The following is a 19,881-nucleotide window of genomic DNA, read 5'->3' as shown; positions in this document are numbered from 1 at the left end:
ATATTCATAATGTGGTTATATTTACATCCATATCTCTTTAGCTTGTTGGGCGGCCTGTTATGCCAGCTTACTGGTCTTTGGGATTCCAACTTTGCCGGTATGGATATAAAAATGATACAGAAGTTTCAGAACTATATCAAGAAATGAAAGCAGCCAATATTCCTTATGTAAGTAGAGTCTTTTGTTATAAAACACATATTTCATATCTGAGAAGTTTAAAAGAATACATTTATGTAAATAGCCTGCCCTCTCAAAACTGCAGTCTAATTCATTAGTTCTGTTCTATGTAGTGGGAAAACAAAAACTGTTTTACTCTGATACATTTGATATGGAAGACTAATTTGAAGCATAGTGCTTTATTAAAAACATTGCAGAGCAGGACAATTTCTAAAAAGTGATGAATGTACTGTGCACCATGTTAGAGTACCACTGAATCATTGTAAACTATAACGGAGAGGACATCCTCCACATTTCCGCAGCTGACCCTCATTCATCAAACTGTAAATGAGGCCCCACTGTGTTTAGTTACACTCTAAATTAGGTATTCAAGATTGATTTTGATCAATTAACAGAGGAGATCCTGTCTGATGTAGGTACATCTCATGAGTGTGTCTACCATTAGCAAATAGTGCTTTATATCTATCCCTACCACTGTGTGTAGTTAACTAGGAGGGAGTACCCTTGTTTCCCAATGGATCTGTATCCTGAAGAAGGCTGGCGACCCACTAGGGCAATAGGAACAGACTGAAACATGTGGATATTAGCAGATTAAGTGATGGAGGTATAGTCTCCCCGGTACACCCACTTAACAATATGTTTTAATCCTGGGAAGATGGGTCCAGAAGGAATAGGAAGAGGGGCAACTGCTTAGACAGTTTTAACATTTTTTCTTTCTGCATTTTTTTGTTAAATTCTTTGTTAAATTCTTTCCAAAAAACATGCATGCGCTCTACCTTGAGCGTTGGTGTATGCCATGGGGTAGAAACAGCCTAATGATGAAGCATGCCACTATTTAGTGTGTGAGGGCAGTTTTAGCAACCCTATGGGTTTTTCCGGTTGGTTCTATTCCTATACTTTCTTTATGTCATAGCTTCCCAGATCCCGATTTGGGCAACTGGTAGTTGATTTAAATAATATTATTTATTAATCCTTCCTGTTTGGTGAGTTCTATTTTTTGGTTTAGAGAGACAAGGAAGGCTCACTCTCTAGTCCCTCCCAGTGTTGTGTTTTGTATAGCCATTGGAGTCACTCTGGTGTCCTGGGTTCAAGGGAGAAGCTGCAATTCCTGTTTTCTTCTCACCCAGGCAAGAGGACAGGAGGCACCAGGTCAGCAAACCAGAACAGCAATTCCTTCAGAGCATCAGTCTAGCAGAGTGGCAGCCTTTCAGCAGCACAGCAGTCATTCTTCCTGGCATAGGGTCCACAAGCCCAGAAGTGTACTGAAGAGTTGGTGCCCGAGGTCCCCTTTTTGATACCCTGGTGCCCTGGTTCTGGAAGGTGGGGGGTGCATCTGGGCATTAGCTTTAAATCCCCTACTCTGGCTCCAAGCTGGCTACAGTGCCAATGTGAGGTCAATTGGTCCTTTGTCTGAAGGCAGATAATAGACTATCTAGTTGAAAGTGGAGCTGTGCTCCGCTCCGGCCCCATCCAGCCAGCAGATGGCCCATTCGGACACACCTAACCCCTATTTTGTGTGACAGGCTGAGAGGAATACACAAAGTCTAACTACCAGTTACACCCACTCATGTGACCATGCCATGTTACATGCACAAAAAGGCTAAGGGTAAGAAAAACACAACTTTCTAAAAGTGCCATTTTTAAAATTAAGATTACAATTCTGTCTCTATTAAATGTAATAAGGAATCAGCAACTGTTTTCCTATGGGATGGTTAAGACTTCCGGTAGTGAAAAATTAATTTGTGATTTCTTTCACTTCTAGGACATGTAGAACTTAAAAGTAGATGCCCAGACATTTAATTACACAGCACCCTGCCCTTTGAGATACCTAGGGCCTACCAAAGGGCTGACATATGTAATAAAAGGGGAGTTTGATGCTTGGGAGGGAGTTTAAAAAATTGTTGACATGGCGGAAAAAAACTGCTCTCAGGCTGCAGTGGCAGGCCTGGGTCATGTTTTAGAGCGCTACTGAAGTGGGTCACACAATAAGTGCTGCAGGCCCACTGTTAGCATTTAGGCTGTGCAGCAGGTAAGCATACCATGGGTGAGCGTTGGTGTACCCATGAAGCCACCTATGCATTCTGACATATTCCTAGATTAACCAACTTTGATAGACCTGGGAATGCATCAGTATTGTATGCCTCCCCTCCAGAAGTGCAACAGCAGGAAATATCTCAATTTCTCCTTTTTGATTTCTCTTTCTAAGTGTGCTGCATTCACTGGTTGTGCCACCCACCTAATTAGACCTTTAAACATGTCTCAGGCCTGCCACTGCAGAGCCTGTGTGTGCAGTTTTAAACTGCCATTTTGACCTGGCAAAAAAAAAAACATTTTGCCAGGCCCAAACTTTTCTTTTTAAAACATATGTCACCCATAGGGTAGGCCCTAAACAGCACAGAGGGCAGGGTGCTATGTATTTAAAAAGTAGGACATGTACTTTTTAGTTGTATATGTCCTGGTAGTTAGAAACTTTCCAATTTGTTTTTCACTACTGCAATTATTATATCTCCATATGATAACATTTGAGTTGCCTTATTACATTTTGTAGGCATAATTTCCAAATGGGATGAGATGACCAGTTCAAGATTTGTGTCTCCAGAATCACAATTCAAAATCCTAACTTAGGGTGAAGTCAGATTTTAAATTGCCATTCTGAAAATGCCACTTTTCGAAAGTTGCCATTTTCTTGCCCTAGCCATTGGGTTCCTGTGGCCTGTCTCTGGTCATATGACTGGGTGCAGCTGGCAGTTGAGCTTTGTATATTCCCCGTAGACAGCCACACACACTAGGGAGCTTGGGTATGCTTGTGTGGGCCATCACTGTCAGGATGGGTGGGAGGAACTGGGCCCAGGCCCAATAACACCTGAATAGGCTGTGTCCTCCCTCTACATAAAAAGTCTGCAAACCCCTGTAGTTAGTCTGGATCTAGGACAGGGAAGGTGGGATGCCTGGTAACCTCACAGGGAAGCCTCAAGAAGCTTCTACCCCACTTCAAAGGCAAGACGAGGAAGAGAAACTGGACCTCAGACACCAACTTGCTGGAACTGTGGATACTCTGCCAAGAAGAAGGACTATTGTGCTGCTGAAGGTTTGCCACTCTGCTGGACTGCACTCTGACGGACTTTTGCTTTGATGTGCTGACCTACTGCTTGCTGCCCTCTTGCCAGGGTGAGAAGGACTGAACCTGCATCTCTTGAACCAAGAACACTGGAGTGACTCCAAAAGCTATTTGGCTGGCCTCCTGATCTGAAATCGCAGGGACATAATCCAACATTGCATCTGCACCTGGACTCTGTCATCTGTGAGTCTACCCTGCTAAGTAGTGCCACCCCAGTACTCGAACCTTGGAAGTGGCCTTAAAGTGGTTTGCGGCCCCAGCGGGACTGTCGCTTCTCCTCTGCTGTGCAGCTCAACCCGAACAGAACCAATGCAGACCCAATGCATCTCTGCTGCTGTGTGGCTTGGACCCGTTGCAAAGACTCGTTTTGCAACCGCAGCCCACTATTTGTTGCATCCTCGGTGCAGGCCCTTGCATCTCTCATTGACGGCAACCATGACAATGACAAGGGACTCCACATCCCAGCCATGGAGCTCCTTGAACTAAAGCATCATCCAGAGTGTGTGATGCATCCCCGACTCCGGACTTCTCATCACAAATCCTTGTCACTGGGATTATAGTCATCAAAGTAACAGGACCTTGCACTGCAGTCTTGTTCCATCTTGGAAATGACATATTACTTTGGTTGCACAATGTATCTTCAACTCAGATCCACACAATGCTCCACAAACCACAGATTCAAGGCACTCTAGTCAGTGTACCTAACTGAGACCATGAAGTTGGCCCTTCCTCCACAATGGTCGGCCTAAACGTTTAACTTTGACCCCGTCCAGTGCGACCTGACATCCACAGTGGGTGCTATTTTTCCTAAAAACTTTGAAATTCAATATCTCCGGTTCCACTAATTGGATTTTTGTCGTATTGGGCTTATTTTATTTATTAAAACCACTCTATTTTTCGAATACTTCACTATGTTACTGTTTGAAGTGTTGCACAAATACTTTACACATTGCCTCAGAGTTAAGCCTGACTGCTCTGTGTCAAGCTTCCCGAGGGCTGAGCACAAGTTAATTTAGGGTTTGCTTTTGACTTCACGCTGAGGAGAATTGTGGTTTTTGCTAAGTAGGGTTTCACCCGCTCAACCAGTAACCACATTTCTTACAAAAATCATAACATGCTCATATGTGCAAGTGCACAGAGATAAAGAAGGGTAATGTGCTCCCATGCTTTCTGGAAATCACTTTGGCATGTATGTATTAGCTCAATGATATAGCATGTGCACTGCAGCAATAAGACATGAGGCTACTACATATTTCTGAACTATGTTTGCGAAAGCACATTTGTACAGTGAGTGCAATGTCTGCCAGAATCTGGCACATAGCTCTCTTTGCATTAGTGGGAGCTAGATTATGATACAGTCTATGTATGATATCAAATCAATTCAAGGTTTTGCAGTGGCAACAAAAGCAACACGTATTGTGTGGCATGTATTTTAGTTTGTTGTAGATGAAAAGTAATCCAGAAATGCATTTTCACATGCTATCCTGACTAAATATTTTGGGAATGTTCGGTCATGTCGAGGAGCATAATTTAAAAAACTGTTTACTTAAAAACAAAACATAGCTATTCTGTCTTCTGTTCTTTTTTTCTAGCTTGCAATGACAAGTAAAAAAAAGATATGTAGAGCAATATTTTTATTTAATGCACTCCTTCAGTAATTATAGAATCGTTGGGCTCTTTCTGCATCTTTCTACACATTCAAAGCTACTGAGTTTTTTTTCAAAACTGACTTGCAATAACCTACTTCTAGTATCTTTTTGCAACAAACATGTAACAGTTTTTTTGATCTGATTAGTTTTGCTCTGAAGATTATATTTTTTGTCTGCATATTTGCTAACATTCTCTCTCTTTAATGTGAAAGAGCTATGCACCAACGATGTAAGTGATTTGTGAGAAAAGAGTTGATTTAACCATGTATAATATGGGATATAGTGTCCCCTGCTGTACGTGATGAGGATACTGCAAGTTACCTTGTAGTTCCATAACCTTTTAAACGAACTAGGCCTTCAGGGAATTTACCCCATATGATCATGGAACTCCTTTCTTACTTGCAATATCTTTAAAATGTATGGGAGATGGTACTTTATCTCATTTATAACTTTAAATGGCCATAAAATGGTACACATTCGTTTTTACCAACATTACCGTATGTTTAGGTGGAAATATTAGTGATATAACTTCGTGTTGTAGGATAGAAACGTCATAAAAAGATACAATGGCTTGACAATTTGAGATGTTTCTCTCTGCAGGATGTTCAGTATACTGACATAGATTACATGGAGAGGCAGATGGATTTTACCCTCAGCAGTCACTTCCAAGGACTTCCAAAACTGGTTGAACACCTGCATTCAGAAGGAATGAGATTCATCATCATCCTGGTACTAACACCACTGCACACTCTACAGATTTAAATATTTTTTCACTTATTATTTTCTTAAAAAATGTTGTGAATCGGCTGTGTATATTTTGCAATGTCAGCATTGTATGACCAAGGAAATGCGAATTTTTAGATGTAAGGTTTTATTTAGAGTTTGGCAGAGATTTGATAACCTATTTAGAGTGTATACCTATATACACACTCTAAATGGGACATAAGGAACATTCACCAGGCACACTTCAAATAAGCCTGATAATCTTAAAATGCCCTTAATATTGATGGACAACTAATTTAACACATTTGTGATTTATCTTTTAGTGGTTTGCTAATTAGAGAGGAGGCTTTCCATATAGAAGTAAAATATCTCCTATTTGTAAGTTTCAAAGTCTTTTACTAGAAGTAAAAGAAAAACCAAAAATTACAACAAATATCCAATCATAACTTTAGCATAGTAAAACCATTTACATTTGCAATGCAAGAAGATAATTGAAGAGAAAGGTTTACAAGAGACAATTATTGCAATATAATTTAACCACAATATCTAAACATACGTTGTTAAATTAGAATACACAAATATATTTCCATGCTTGTAATATAAATAGTGGATAATTATAATTCATTGTAGCTGTAATATTGGAAGAACTATCCATTATAGGCTGTATGTATATTACATGCACCCTGGACAACAAAACAAATGTCGCTCAGCTCATGGAAAAAAACATTCTAACTGGATCCAGTTATCAATTACATCGTCATCTTTTGGATTTATTTTAGGATCCTGCAATTTCGGGAAATGAAACAAAACCCTATCCAGCCTTCGAACGAGGTGTTAAGGAAGATGTATTCATCAAATGGCCCAACAGCAATGAAATCATCTGGGGCAAGGTACTTACTTCTGTTTACCTGAGTAGAGCAACATGTAAAAAATATCATTTGCACAACAAAATTAATTGCTATGCCTTTGCGTGTTCCTGAGAGCTGATAATAAGGACCAAATCAGGTAAACTGCACCAGTACCAGGCATAGAAGAACACCTTCTACATCATTTTTCCCTATGTGTTAGTCACATCTGCAGCAGTATATACATCAATGATCAGCGCAAAAATAATATTTTCGATCAGTGTGTTACTGCAAATTTGGTTTAAAGACTCTTAGAACATGACTTCCGACCTGCGGAAAATTGCCCAGCAATGATGAGATATATATGTATGTTTTTAAGTGCCAATATCTGTCACATAAATATAAAGTGGCATATTTACAATGCCCCTCTGGCACTTTTATGCCGCAAGAGCGTCACTTTTGTGACGCTCCCCAGGGACAGTGTGCCAAACCATATTTACAAGGCCATGCAAAGCCAACCTGTCTGACTTTTCATGGCCTTGTAAATATGGAATAAGGCAATGCTTTACTCTGCATGGAAAGGGCATTTTATGGGTGTTGCTGTGGGTGTTCACATGCAACACCCACGGTCTTTGACACTGCCCCAGATTCACAACATAGAGTAAATCTGGGGCAGGCTAAAACAAATGCATTCCCAAAGCAAGCGTAATATGAAATGTTTACATTTCTCCTTGTTTTTTCCTCTTTCCGCTTGTGCTGCAATCAGCAGCACACATAGAATGAGGGAGGCGCCTCCTTTGATTGTTTTTGTGTAGCAAAGTGTCCCTTCCAGCATAAACACAATCATGCCAACAACACAGACACCCTTTCACCATGGTGCAAGGGTCCTTGCGTTGGCGCTCGGCTGCAGTTTGTGCTCCGGCGCTGGCAGAAAAGGCAGGAATATCTTGTAGATACGGGGCATTCCTGCCCTTTTCTTTTGACGTAGGGCAGAGCAGCTAGAAGAAGGCTTGCGGCCCTGCCCTGTGCTAAAATATTGTAAATATGCCCCAAACTATTCATGAACCTCCGTTTCGAGATAGTCGTTGGTGCAGTTGGAGAATGTCTTTATTTACCTTCTGTTGCTTTTTGGGAAGGTTAGGGTATCTAAACATGACTTATCAATACCAAGAACATGGCCTGAGATTATCAGGTATGTTTTGAAATACTGAGGCAATCAGGCTTCATACAATGTACAGAACTAATAGGCCTCACATTGTTGTGCATTGTGTTGCAGGATGTTCCTCAACCAACAGTCGAACACCTCACTCAACACATAGAAAGCCTTCTATTCCCGAGCAAACGTGAAGCCACCTAGTGCTTGGTGTCACAACACCTTTTTCTGCAGACTCTGGCGTACATTTAACAACACCACTGCATTAACAGAGTAAAATCTGGTTTTGTAGACACTCCATTTCACCTAAATTCTTCACACTTTGTCTGTCTTGTTACTGAATGCTTTCCTCAATGATTTTCGCAGAATTAAGCCAATTCCTAAGCAAGAATCAAATTAAAACCCCGCTATTTAGCCAAAACGTGTTATCCTGATTAACTGTTTGTGCTCGTTTTAATTCTTATTAACTAAGAGGCAGGGAAGCCTCCCACATCCCTTTAAATATAAACACTCCTCCAAATGCCGTCTACTATTTTTTTGTTGTTCTGAACTCTTTATTGATTTTGTAGATAGGAAAATTAATACAAATAACGAAGCTGACTTAGCATCAATATAGAACTAGTTACTTTTGAAGTGGTTCAAACAACTGACGTATCCTGTTAAATAAACCATGGATAGAAAATGGCAGCAGCCGTAAGCAGTACAAAATACAATAAACCACGGTCACTGCTTAGCAGGATGGTTGCAACCCTAATAGAGAGAATAGGATTGTGATAGTCAGTAGCTAGTAGGGATCTAATAGGCAGCTATGTCTCAAGCGTTGGGGAGAGAGAAGAGGGGCGAGGGAAAGGAAGACTACGGGGATGGGAGAGCGCCTTATGACCAATGAGCAAAAAACAAAAGTGGTTTAGACAAAAGTGGAGGCGGGACTCAAATTCACCAGCTACACCAGTGTGGTAGCATAGGGCCTTATTTGGTGAACATACATTTATCTAGGATATGCCAGGCTAAATTGAGTAGTGCTGGGGTTCGCAGAAGTCAGAAAGGAAAGGGGTTCCCTATTTGCAAATAGATCAGGTACCTTATTGATACCTTTGGCTGCCTTTATTGGGCCTTAAGTTGGTGAATTCAGTATTTCAGATATCCTATTTTTCCAAAGTGACAGGGTCCAAGATTTGTTTATATTCGATGAGGAGTTAATCGAGTAGGCATAGGCCACATATCATGTTGAGAATAATATCTAGAGTGTAGTAAAGTTATTTTAGACATTGTTAAGGACACAGTAAATTGTTAAAGTGAGATAAGGTGTAGTTCAATTTGATGCCACATAAATCTAATTGAGGAGGCCGAGTCCAGTCAGTGAGCGCCATTTGTTGCCAAGAAAACATTCTGGTAATCACACCAGTTTGGCGAGTTGCAACATCCCGCAACATAGGTTAAACACTGTTTCTTGAGGGCTATTATGGGCCTCTTTTTGGACCAGAGAAATTCTGAGGCTACTCTATGCACATCCGCAAAGAATTAGCTGGAGAGACATACAGGGAGTTCACTAATGGAGTTATCATAATTTACAAGGACTTTTTACTGCCCAACCATGAGATGTGCTTCTGTGATGAAGTGGAGAGTAGGTCCTTAATTTTTTTCTAGAATCTTCTAATCCCTATATAAAATAGATTAGAATAAATGGTTGGAGAACCAAAGTCCCAGGTATTTAGTTCACCAGGGGTGCCACTGCAAATCCATGAGCCCAATACAAGGTGGGAGACAATGAACGTTTAGTGGCAAAAGCTCTGTCTTTTCTTTATTTAGTGAGTGGGCAGTAACACCTACATTGGCCTGAATGCCGTCCCATATTGATTTTGCAAAGTTTTAGCTGCTCATCATTATGATATAAAGACAGAGAATCATAAAATATGCCATTCACCAGTGTTTACTAAGAATTAGTATTTTAAGTTTAGTTGCATGTACTTTGCTTGAATACACTCCACTTACAAGCTTCTTTCTCACAAATCCATTGTACAAATATGTGCTTTTCGATGACCTAGTATGTTTTTAGTTGACTACATCAGTGGACAAAGAATGTGAATGCAAATTATTTTTACTGACTTCAAATCTATTACAAATCATTCTTTAAAAACATCTTTTAACTTACTAAAGTGTTGATTTTAAAAGAACAAATATATTTTGCTAACAACATTTGATTTGCTGTTAGAAGTTTGCAGAACTAAGGCATTCTTAAAATTCTACTGCCATTATAGCTAAATCTACACTGCTGCACTATTCTATGTCATGAGGGATTCTTACATATATTATATAAAAATTATATGACATTGGATTCAAACATAGCTTGACAGAATTACGACCACAAATATAAATATTGCCTGTTTATTCAATTGTTAAAATATATTTCATCAAGTCACTTGGTACAGTTCATTTAACATGTGCATTGTTATTTATTGAACCTTTAGGTGTGGCCAGATTACCCGAACATAGTAGTCAACGATTCACTTTCATGGGATGAACAAGTTCAGGTACAGAAGTAATTTGATGGATTTACTGAATAATACTGTGGATAATGTAATTACAATTTGCTACTGGGGCATATTTTAGAAGTTTATGAGCAAACGTAACATATTGTCCTTTACACTTTACTTCAAATCCAGTTTCCAATTTAAATACTTTATTTCGGTCGACAACCATAAAATCAATACAAAATAGAAAACACATTGTGATATTAGTCAAATGAATACAGGACAAACATTTTCCAGGTAGAATGACAACAATGTAAACTTTTAGATTAAATAAAATCTCTGCATAATATCAAATTAATTAATTCAAAACATGATTTGAAAAGCAAAACTGTAAAAACATTGTTTTGTTATACAATTAAAAGTCTCTTAGCAGGTTATATTTAATAGTCAGCTGGGTGAGGATGTACAGTGACAACTATCATGATTGTGTGCAATGTGTAAATTGTAGCAGTCGCGTAATTGTCCTGGCACAAACAGGTCAGTTGCTTCTAAAAATGTAGCTATAAAAATGCCCAAACAAGACCCAATGGCTGACCTGTAGGTCTGCAAGGCTTGTATGTGGAACCGTATTCCAAAATGTCTATGTAAGGGTAAAATCCAGCGTCTTCTTTGTCTAGTATATGCTGGGCAAAAAAATAGAGGAGCATCTGTCTCCTTGGTTGTTCCACAGGCATTGCAGGGTGCACTACTCTCTGTGTGGGGCCTCCATTTACTGGTGAAAGACGCAAGTGGCAAAATACCCAGCCTAAATGTTATATACATAGATCTGGTAAATGGTGGGTCGATCTCCTCTAGGTAGGTATTGAATCTTAGTTCACATTTGTGGTTCAACAGGCAGTCAGATAAGCCGCCACAACGAGTTGATGTCAATACCTTCTTCTGCTCATTAGTCCAGAAAGCATCTTTGTCCCCTTTTACAGAAAATGCAGAGATGTGCTCTGGCATTGCCAAAGATCAGAAACCCCCAGTGCAAAAAGAGATTGCTTAATGTAGCTTTGCCACTGCAAAGTGCTAACACACCTGGGGGTTAGTAGAATATCCTTTAATCCATTCCTAAAGCATTCCAGCTCAGGGACAGCCATAATCTCAGCCAGTATAAGATTGGTTTTAATCTAACTGTGTCATCAATTGGGCGAACATTTATGTTCACTCTGTAGAAAACCCGGGCATACATTGGGGAAGTTTAAGCACTGACCGAAAAAACTTGTTTTCAGCAATCCCTAGAGATTTCATGTTGCTATGGCCCCAGAGTTCAGAGCCATAAGTAGCCACAGCCACGTATTGGGCTCTTCTTATTTCCAAAAGTGGGGACATTGGGTGAGAAGATGTACTTTTAGCAAAATTTGACGTGGCAGCAGCCCTGTGATGAAGAAGTGGGCCACTATTAACTATCTGGCTGTTCCATGAGCTGTTGCAGGCAGACTCATACGAAGGTAGTTGAAATCTGAGACTCTCTCCAGGATGGCTCCCCCTGGTCTAATTGTTCCTCGGAATTGTTTATGAGGATGAATAGCTAATAACCCATTTTATTTTATCAACCTTTATGGCTAACTCCTTTGTAGTGCAAAACAGGTTGAATCTTTCTAGTAGTAGCTCAAAGTCTTTGGGGGTTTTTGGCACCAAGGGGGCATCATCGGCAAATAGCAATGCCCGGATTTTGACACCATCCAGGACTGGGGAGTCATCAATGCATCCCATCAGGAAGTTGAAGCACCTGTCAATAAAAAGTAGAAAGAGTGTTGGGGCAAGAACACATCCTTGCCTTACACCTTTATCTACTGGGATGCGATCTGCTAATGCACCCTCTGGGCCACATCTTACTTGGGTATAGTTAAAGGTAAGGTAAAGGGCATCCAGAGGACGATGGCAGAAGTCAGAAGACCCTGGAACAAACTAACTGCTGAGGGTTTCAGGAGTAAATACTCAGAGCCCAACTGGGATGAATGTGGAGATGATGTTTCCTCCGCATTAGTCAAATTCAATGAAGCCTTAACACTGACTATTAACCAGGTTGCTCCCTTGAGAAAATTTAAACCACGGCCTATTTCTATACAAGAGGTCTGGTTCACTGACGATCTTAGACAGTTAAAGCTAACTGCTAGGAAGTCAGAAAAACGTTGGAGGGCCACTCATAAGGCAGAGGACAAAGAATCATACAGGACCTCATTAAAAGCTTACCATAAAGCTATTCGGGCTGCACGGAAACATCATATTGCAACCCAATTGTCAGCAGCCGGAAAAAATCCTAAAGTACTCTACCAGATTTTGCAAACCTTTATAAAACCCTCGGCTTGCGAAACGGATGGAATTGAGTCTCAGGAATTGTGCAATAATATCTCTCAGTTTTTTGTCAAAAAAATAGATGGCATTTATACGAAGATCTTAGCCACCAAATCCACCTCGAATTCTATGAGCAATGCTGATAGTTTGGTCCAGCCCCATATTAGCCCAATAGGAAATACGACCTGTAAGCTTGAAGCCTTTCCACCTATATCATTGGAGGAGATAACCACTCTTATCATCCAAACTAAGAGCGGGTGCCCCTCGGATATTATACCAGCACGGGTTATGTCTCTTCTCACTGAGGAGCTGGGTGTAAGTATTCAGCAGGTACTTAACCTTTCTCTGAGCACGGGGGAAGTCCCCCTAGGCTGGAAGCAAGCTTTGGTCAGACCCCTACGCAAAAATAATTCCATTCCCTGGACCGACCTCACAAACCTGAGACCTATCTCACTCCTCCCTTTTTTAGGGAAGCTCGCCGAAAAGTTTGTAAATCGGCACTTATCCAAATATATAGAAAGTGCAGGAGGACTTGACCCTTCACAATCGGGGTTCAGACCCAGGCATAGTACTGAGACCGCCTTGCTCTCCGTCGCTGACGATCTCCATATGCTACAGGATAAGGGTTATTCCGTTATCCTGGTGCTTTTAGATCTGTCAGCGGCGTTTGACACTGTGTCACATGATATCATGACCTCCAGACTCATTAACATCGGGCTGGGTGGCAAGGCGTTGGCCTGGCTAAAGAGCTTTTTCATCAAGCGTACTCAGAGAGTCACACTGGGTCCGTACCAGTCAGAGGAGGTGGAGATCTCTAAGGGGGTGCCACAGGGCTCCTGCTTGAGCCCTACACTTTTTAACATCTACGTGGCACCCCTGGCTAACATCATGAGATCCCACGGATTTATTCCTGTATCGTATGCAGACGATACTCAACTCCTCTTCCCCTTTAAAATCATGACTCCTGAGGTACGCAGCTCCTTTGCCCAGGGGATGAAAGAGGTGGCCCAATGGATGGCAGCAAATTTCCTTCAGTGTAACGTCTCAAAGACTGAGGTAATGCTTTTTGGAGAGGCCAAAAGATTGTGGACTCCCGACTGGTGGCCTCAAGACCTTGGCCCAGTCCCCGTACCCAAAGAGGTGGTAAAAGATCTCGGGGTCAAACTGGATCAGGAGCTCGCTTTTAAACATCATACCAATCAAGTGGTAGGCTCCTGTTTCCATGTGATTGGTCTTCTCCGAAGGGTTTTCCCCCTGTTACCTGATTCCACCAGGAAAACGCTAGTTCAGTCGCTTGTGTTGAGCAGACTGGACTACTGTAACGGGCTGCTGTTAGCCGCCAATGAGGGCATCATTAACAAACTCCAAGTTGTGCAGAACACGGCAGCACGCTTGGTTTTGAATGCCCCAGCACGTACACCCTCGAAACCATTACTGAATCAACTACATTGGCTCACTGTGAAACAGAGAGTCTTGTTTAAAACGTGCTGCATCATCCATAAATGTCTCATTGGTAAAGGTCCTGACTATCTAACAAAAACATTTGTCCCTTACATCCCTGCTAGAACTCTGAGATCTGGTAATCAAGAGCTGTTATGTGTCCCCAGGTTTTGTAAGACCAGACAAGGTGGAAGGGCTCTGTCTGTAGCTGGACCAAAGTGTTGGAACGATCTTCCTTATGACATTAGAACCTGTAAGGAACACTTTCCTTTTAGGAAAAAATTAAAAACTTTCTTGTTCAACTATTAATCCCACTAAGTCTTCACTTAATATTGTTAGAGCAGGCCTTGGTCTCAGATGCTGCCAAAAAGGCGCGGAGATACTCCTCAGGGAGTCGATTCCCAGCGCGTTATAAGTATGCAAAATAAAAAATAAATAAATAAATAGTTTTCGATGTGGAGTCGCGCAACGATTTTAAGTAAAACAGGAGGGATACTCATGTCCCCAAGGCTGCCCATAGTTTGTCTCTAAGGGACAAATCAAAGGCAGCCTTGAAGGGCCACGAATGCCACATACAAGCTGCCTCCATTAACGTCTATGTTTTCCACATCAGCATCAAGAACCTAAAAACGTAGACTACGCTACTTATTTTGGGGCAAAATCCTACCTGAAAAGGGGACAGACTAATATTATCTTCCAGCCAAGCACGTAAATGGCCCAGAACTTGTTTGCAATAGATCCTTTGGGCTATATCTATCAGATCCCATGCCTTTCTTGTTTATGGGGACTATTTCTGCTCCCCTTCATGAATCTGGGATAAGTGCACCTCCCACAATGGCATTGGAGATACGATTTAAGTATAGTGACCAGATCTCTGGTGCAGATTTGAACAAATCCCCAAGGACCTTTATCCAGCCCGGGGACCTTTCCAGCTTTCAATTCAGAAAAAGCCTACTGTGTCTCAGCCAAGGTGAATAGTAATCTATGATTTAAAGACTCATGCCAGGGCCAAAGAGAGTCTTGTTCTGTATTGGTTAGTTTGCCCTTACCATAAAGGGATTGGAAATGGACCACCAAGTCCATGGGTAAGATGTTTATTTGAGGTCTCATTGTGTCTGATTGATTTCCATGGCTAAATATATGCCAAAACGTGGCTTGGTTTTTAGCTTGAATGGCTTCTAAGCCATTATTTGAGAGTTCCTGGTTCTCTTGGTGTTTTTAAGGATTGCTTTGTACATGCTCCTTTCTTCCTGGATTAGGGATTGTTGTCCATTTTTGATAGCTTTATTCAGGGAGGTTTTGGCTTCTCAATACTCTTTATTATACCATTAGCGATTATTAATATGCGTGCTATTGGTGTTAGTAATAGTTTTGGTAAAACAAGTGCTCCAGAGAGCAGTGAAACAATCCCAGTGGAGCTTTGAAACATCCAGGGTGTTAAGATCATGGTTATTCATTGATGCCAGGAAGGGCTCCAAATAAGTATACATTTGGCTTAGAGAATCAGGATTTGAAGCAATACTATCCAATCTGGTTGTGAGTGACAGTCGATGCCCCTTTGGGCAAGCCTTTGGCCTGATCTACTAAAGGGAGGCTACCTTCAAGGGTTAAGAGCAAGGGAAAGTGGCCACTTTCATATCCATCCTCTCCCTCATATCGATCCACTCAGGCCACAAATAGAGGTCTAAGAGAAAAAAGTTGCTGTTGTTTCTATACGGTCCCCTTCTACATGTGGGCTGTCTCTTGAAATCCAAAAGGGTACGGCCATTACAGATTCCCAATTGGCATGAGAGAGAGATATCTATCAATTGAAGAGCAACCTTAGAGGTAGTTACAATATAAGCTCCTTGCTACTTGGGAATGCCAAGATGGCCATCCTCATCTCTAGCTATATCTCTGATTAAAACTGAAGGTTCAAAGGATATATTAAAATTGCCCCCAAATTATAATAGCGATGTCTCTGCCAGGAATGGGTAGCCATTCCCTCAAGTTAGTTATAACCTCTGAGTCTGCGGGAATTTTCCTTTTGTACAAATTATACCCAAAAATATTTTTACCATTTCATTGCCCAGATTGTAACCCCAAGATATCCTTGGAGTTGATGCTTAGTTGTGTCACCTGCCATCCTAACCTAATACTGACACATATTGTGAGCCCCCTGAGGCTCTGCGGGAACGAGACTTCTGCACTAGGGTGAAAAAATGTTTAAAACAATGCCTATCAGAAGCCATTTGGTCCCAAGTCTTTTGAACCATAATAATGTCAGCCTTGTCAATGAAGACTCCCCAGTCAATGAACACCCCCCAGTCCATTTGGGACTATTTTCCTTTTAGGCCATCAACATTCCAAGATACTATCTTTAGTTTATGGACCCCCTGTGGGTTTAGTGGTTGAGCCCCATCACCGGGTGATGTTAACAATGGAGATAGCCTAGCGTGAGAAGCATCCGAGGGTACTTCAAAGCAGTTTTATTTTGATATTTATTTCAAATGTTATAAATGGACTTATCTGGGCCTTAGTTTTTTAGAGGGTCATTTTTTCGTTAGTTTATGGGGCATTTAGAAATACTTTTCGTATGATAAATTGAACATCAACTGTACGTTTTAATTTTATGAACTGATGCAGGTTTAAATCTGAATTAGAAGTATTTGCACACAAAAGAAAATTACATGTTCATAAGATGAGAGTACCCAATATTAAAATATAGATATCAATATTTTAGTTAGATCGCAACACTAGTACAGATAAATGTACATATATTCTATATGGCTGATGGTAACACATTAAATCATGAGGGACTGAAGTGTATTTCAATAAAAGATTCAATTAAATATGATATAACTGAGACAAATGAATCTCTTGTTTTGATTATTAAATAATTTGCTTTGAGCAATCTATATTCAATATCTTAATTCAATAATTTAAATAACTAGTATTTCAGGAAAATTGTTTAGGGAAAGTAAGATAACTAAACAACTTCTGATTTGTCGACCCAGCCTTCACAGTAATGAAAGCATCATTTTGTATTTTATTAAACATACTTGCATTTAGATATAAATAACTTTTCAAATCATACCCCCTAGAGGAAAAAGTGAGTTATTGTTTTGTGAAAAGAGTATATTCATTCTTATGCAGTAGGAAGAAAGAAGGAAAGAGAGCAAAAGGGCATTCATTAAGAGATACTGGATGAAAAGAGGAAGAAATAAAGATTGAGGGAAGAGTGAATTTGAGAATGGTGGAAATGGAGAGGACAGGGCAAGGAGATTAGGAAAAAATGTATAGGACCAAGAGGAAGACAGTGAAAAGGATTGCGATGGCAAAGTATATATATTAGGAAATGAATAAAAAGAAGGAAGAAGGAGATGAACATTTGAGAAGAGGAGAGAACATAGGAGGACAGGGAAGTCATGGGGTACAGGAATTGTGAGAATCTGAGCAAATGAAGCAAACCCATGGGAACACAAAGAGCAGAGAGTAATATAATAGGCGATATAATGAGGGACAAGAAGAAAATTGCTAAATTAATTGTAAAAAATGTGAACATAAACAAGAGAGAAAGTAAGTAAAGTAGAGAAAGAAGGAACTTAAGGTACAATGTGAAATAGTAAGAAAGAGACATAGAGACAAAAGAAGAGCAGTTGCTGTTTCAATCAGTCACTACAACTAAACAAATGTAAATTCTAACTACAAACGGCTAATATTTGTCAACAAGCAGCACCATATATTCAGGTCATTCAGTAGGAACGACTGAGATATTGTTTGCAAAGGGTGATTTTGCAATCTGATAATGACACTTGTTCCAAATTAAGATTTAGTTGGTTGGTGCTTTTAGGCAAAATTTGGTGGTGACCTTCCATTATATAGCAATACTCACAGTAACAGGCTCAATAGATCGGTGACCTTGTTATCTATTTTTGCAGCACTCCGAATGGCATGCACAACTCCAGAGGCATAAACATTAGCTTAATCATCACCTCTACGTTGAAATCAAAACCTGAAGGAAGCTTACATGAATGGTGGAACACTTCATTGAGCTCTGCAGTGCATTAGATGAGTAGACTGTGGCATATGAGGATTCACTTCAGAAGGATACCATACCACCAGGGCTTGTACCCACATAGTGGCTTCATTTTTTTGCTTTTTGTCTTCTGTAAAGTGAGACAAAAATGGAATATGTGAGGCACTAAGCAGTTCTTGTATGAGTCAGTTACACTGCACATTGGTAATATAAATATTTACTTTAGTAATAAAAATATTGTAATAAATATTTGAATCTGTTTGTTAAGACATATGTTCCAAATAACATAACAATTACAATTTCATACATATGATTGGGTTAAATCTTTCTTACGCTCTTGTTTTCGATGTATTCCCTAACAATATTTTGTTTTTGCAGCTATACAGATCTTATGCAGCATTCCCTGATTACTTCCGAGATCGTACAAACAAATGGTGGGAAACAGAAATATATGAGTTCTATCATAATCAGAGTATACATTTTGATGGATTGTGGATAGTAAGTGTATATTTCATTTTAACTTTTGTTTAGTTTACATTATACAAAGCTGGGCAGTTTTCAGTATGTAGCCTCAATGTGAGGCAATATATTCACAACAGTTGGGCCTGATTCACAAAAGTAAACTTAGTAAGTTTACCACTGTTTTGGCATTCACATTCTATTAGTGTAATTTTACTGCTAGCAATTTTACAACTATGAAGCCTCCACACTAGTGGCAATAAAAAGCATTCATCTTGAGTGGTGAATTTACACCACTTCACTACAATTTAGATAAATAGGCTAAAAATAGCAACACTTATAGCTCAGTATTACCTAGCCTCCTTCATTCAATTCATACCAGTGGCTTCACTAGGGGGTGCGGACCGTACCGGGTGACACCGTCACATGGGGTGACACCAATCTAAAGAAAAGGAGAGCCTGGTGTCCGCGTAAGTGTTTTTGCTAAACTTTCTTATTCGGCAAAGCTGTTGTTCCCATAGATGCAGTTTCCATAATTGTATTTTAGGGTCGTGTGCAGCACTCACTAGCCCACTAATTTCTCGTGATGTGTGCCATTTTCTTCACATGCTGTAGAGAATGGTAAAATACATTTGGCTCCAGTTCATTCCAGAAAAAGATTTTTGAAACCAGCCGAAAAAGGAGCTGGATTGTGAAACCATGTGCAATGCATGCAATACTTAATGATTTTAACCGAGTCGTATCATTTTTAACGAAGGAATCGTAATCCATAAATTGCCCTTTTAAAAAGCCTCAAGTGGATTTGTTGTGCTCTTATTTTACTATTTGTTTAATACAAAAAAAGAACAACCAGATTTTGCCTCAAAACAGACCCCCATTTCACATTTGTAAACTAGGAGAAATGTTGGCCTATGTTGTAATGCTGATTGCCCTTAAATGCAGTCTGAATACTCGCAATCCATACTCACCCCCAAAACTTTGACTATTGACTTGGATTCATCTTTCTGGGTGTCCAGCGTTGTTCAACGTGGACCGCACTCCAGCCGGACTCTCAGGACATCCATGAAATGTAAATTCAATGAGTCTGGTTCTCAAACAGCTCTGTAAATCTGCACCTGTAGGATTACTACTAGGCTTTCGAGCAGATTTATAAATTATCCAAATGCACAATTCTTCAAAGAGTACTGCTGGAAAAGGTTTAGCCTTATTATTTAAAATATGTTTCGCATTAGTTTGGCAGCAGAGCGCTCTTTGGGTGACTTTAGCACCAGTTCTCGTTTTGTACTCGTAATGTATGTTACACCTTGTACACCTGCTCATGTGTAAATGCCTTTGCATTAGTAAAGTTGCATTTTTATTTAATTTTTTTTCGCCTTGAGAAAAAACCATTTCTATTAGTGGCGGTATTCCTTCTCCTTTTCTATCAGTGGCGATATTCCTTCTCCTATAGCCACACCAGTTTTGAGGGTTTTCCTTCCTATTTTCACC

At 40.2% G+C, this 19,881-nt stretch overlaps 1 protein-coding gene across 2 annotated transcripts in view; it reads left to right on the top strand.

The window, feature by feature from the left end:
• SI (sucrase-isomaltase) overlaps positions 1-19,881 on the top strand; it is a 645,776-nt gene that overhangs the window by 302,205 nt on the left and 323,690 nt on the right. For both annotated transcript variants that reach the window (XM_078665617.1, XM_078665618.1), the window contains exons 31-35: positions 42-167; positions 5,545-5,673; positions 6,447-6,557; positions 10,134-10,196; positions 18,313-18,432. In XM_078665617.1, the coding sequence (XP_078521743.1) occupies positions 42-167; positions 5,545-5,673; positions 6,447-6,557; positions 10,134-10,196; positions 18,313-18,432 (549 nt within the window). The remainder of the gene's footprint in view (positions 1-41; positions 168-5,544; positions 5,674-6,446; positions 6,558-10,133; positions 10,197-18,312; positions 18,433-19,881) is intronic.

The sequence above is a fragment of the Lissotriton helveticus genome, chromosome 11, assembly GCF_964261635.1.
Source record: "Lissotriton helveticus chromosome 11, aLisHel1.1, whole genome shotgun sequence".
In the NCBI taxonomy this organism is placed as follows: Eukaryota; Metazoa; Chordata; class Amphibia; order Caudata; family Salamandridae; genus Lissotriton; species Lissotriton helveticus.
Note: the sequence above shows the minus strand (reverse complement) of the source record. Positions and strands in the feature narration are given on the sequence as shown.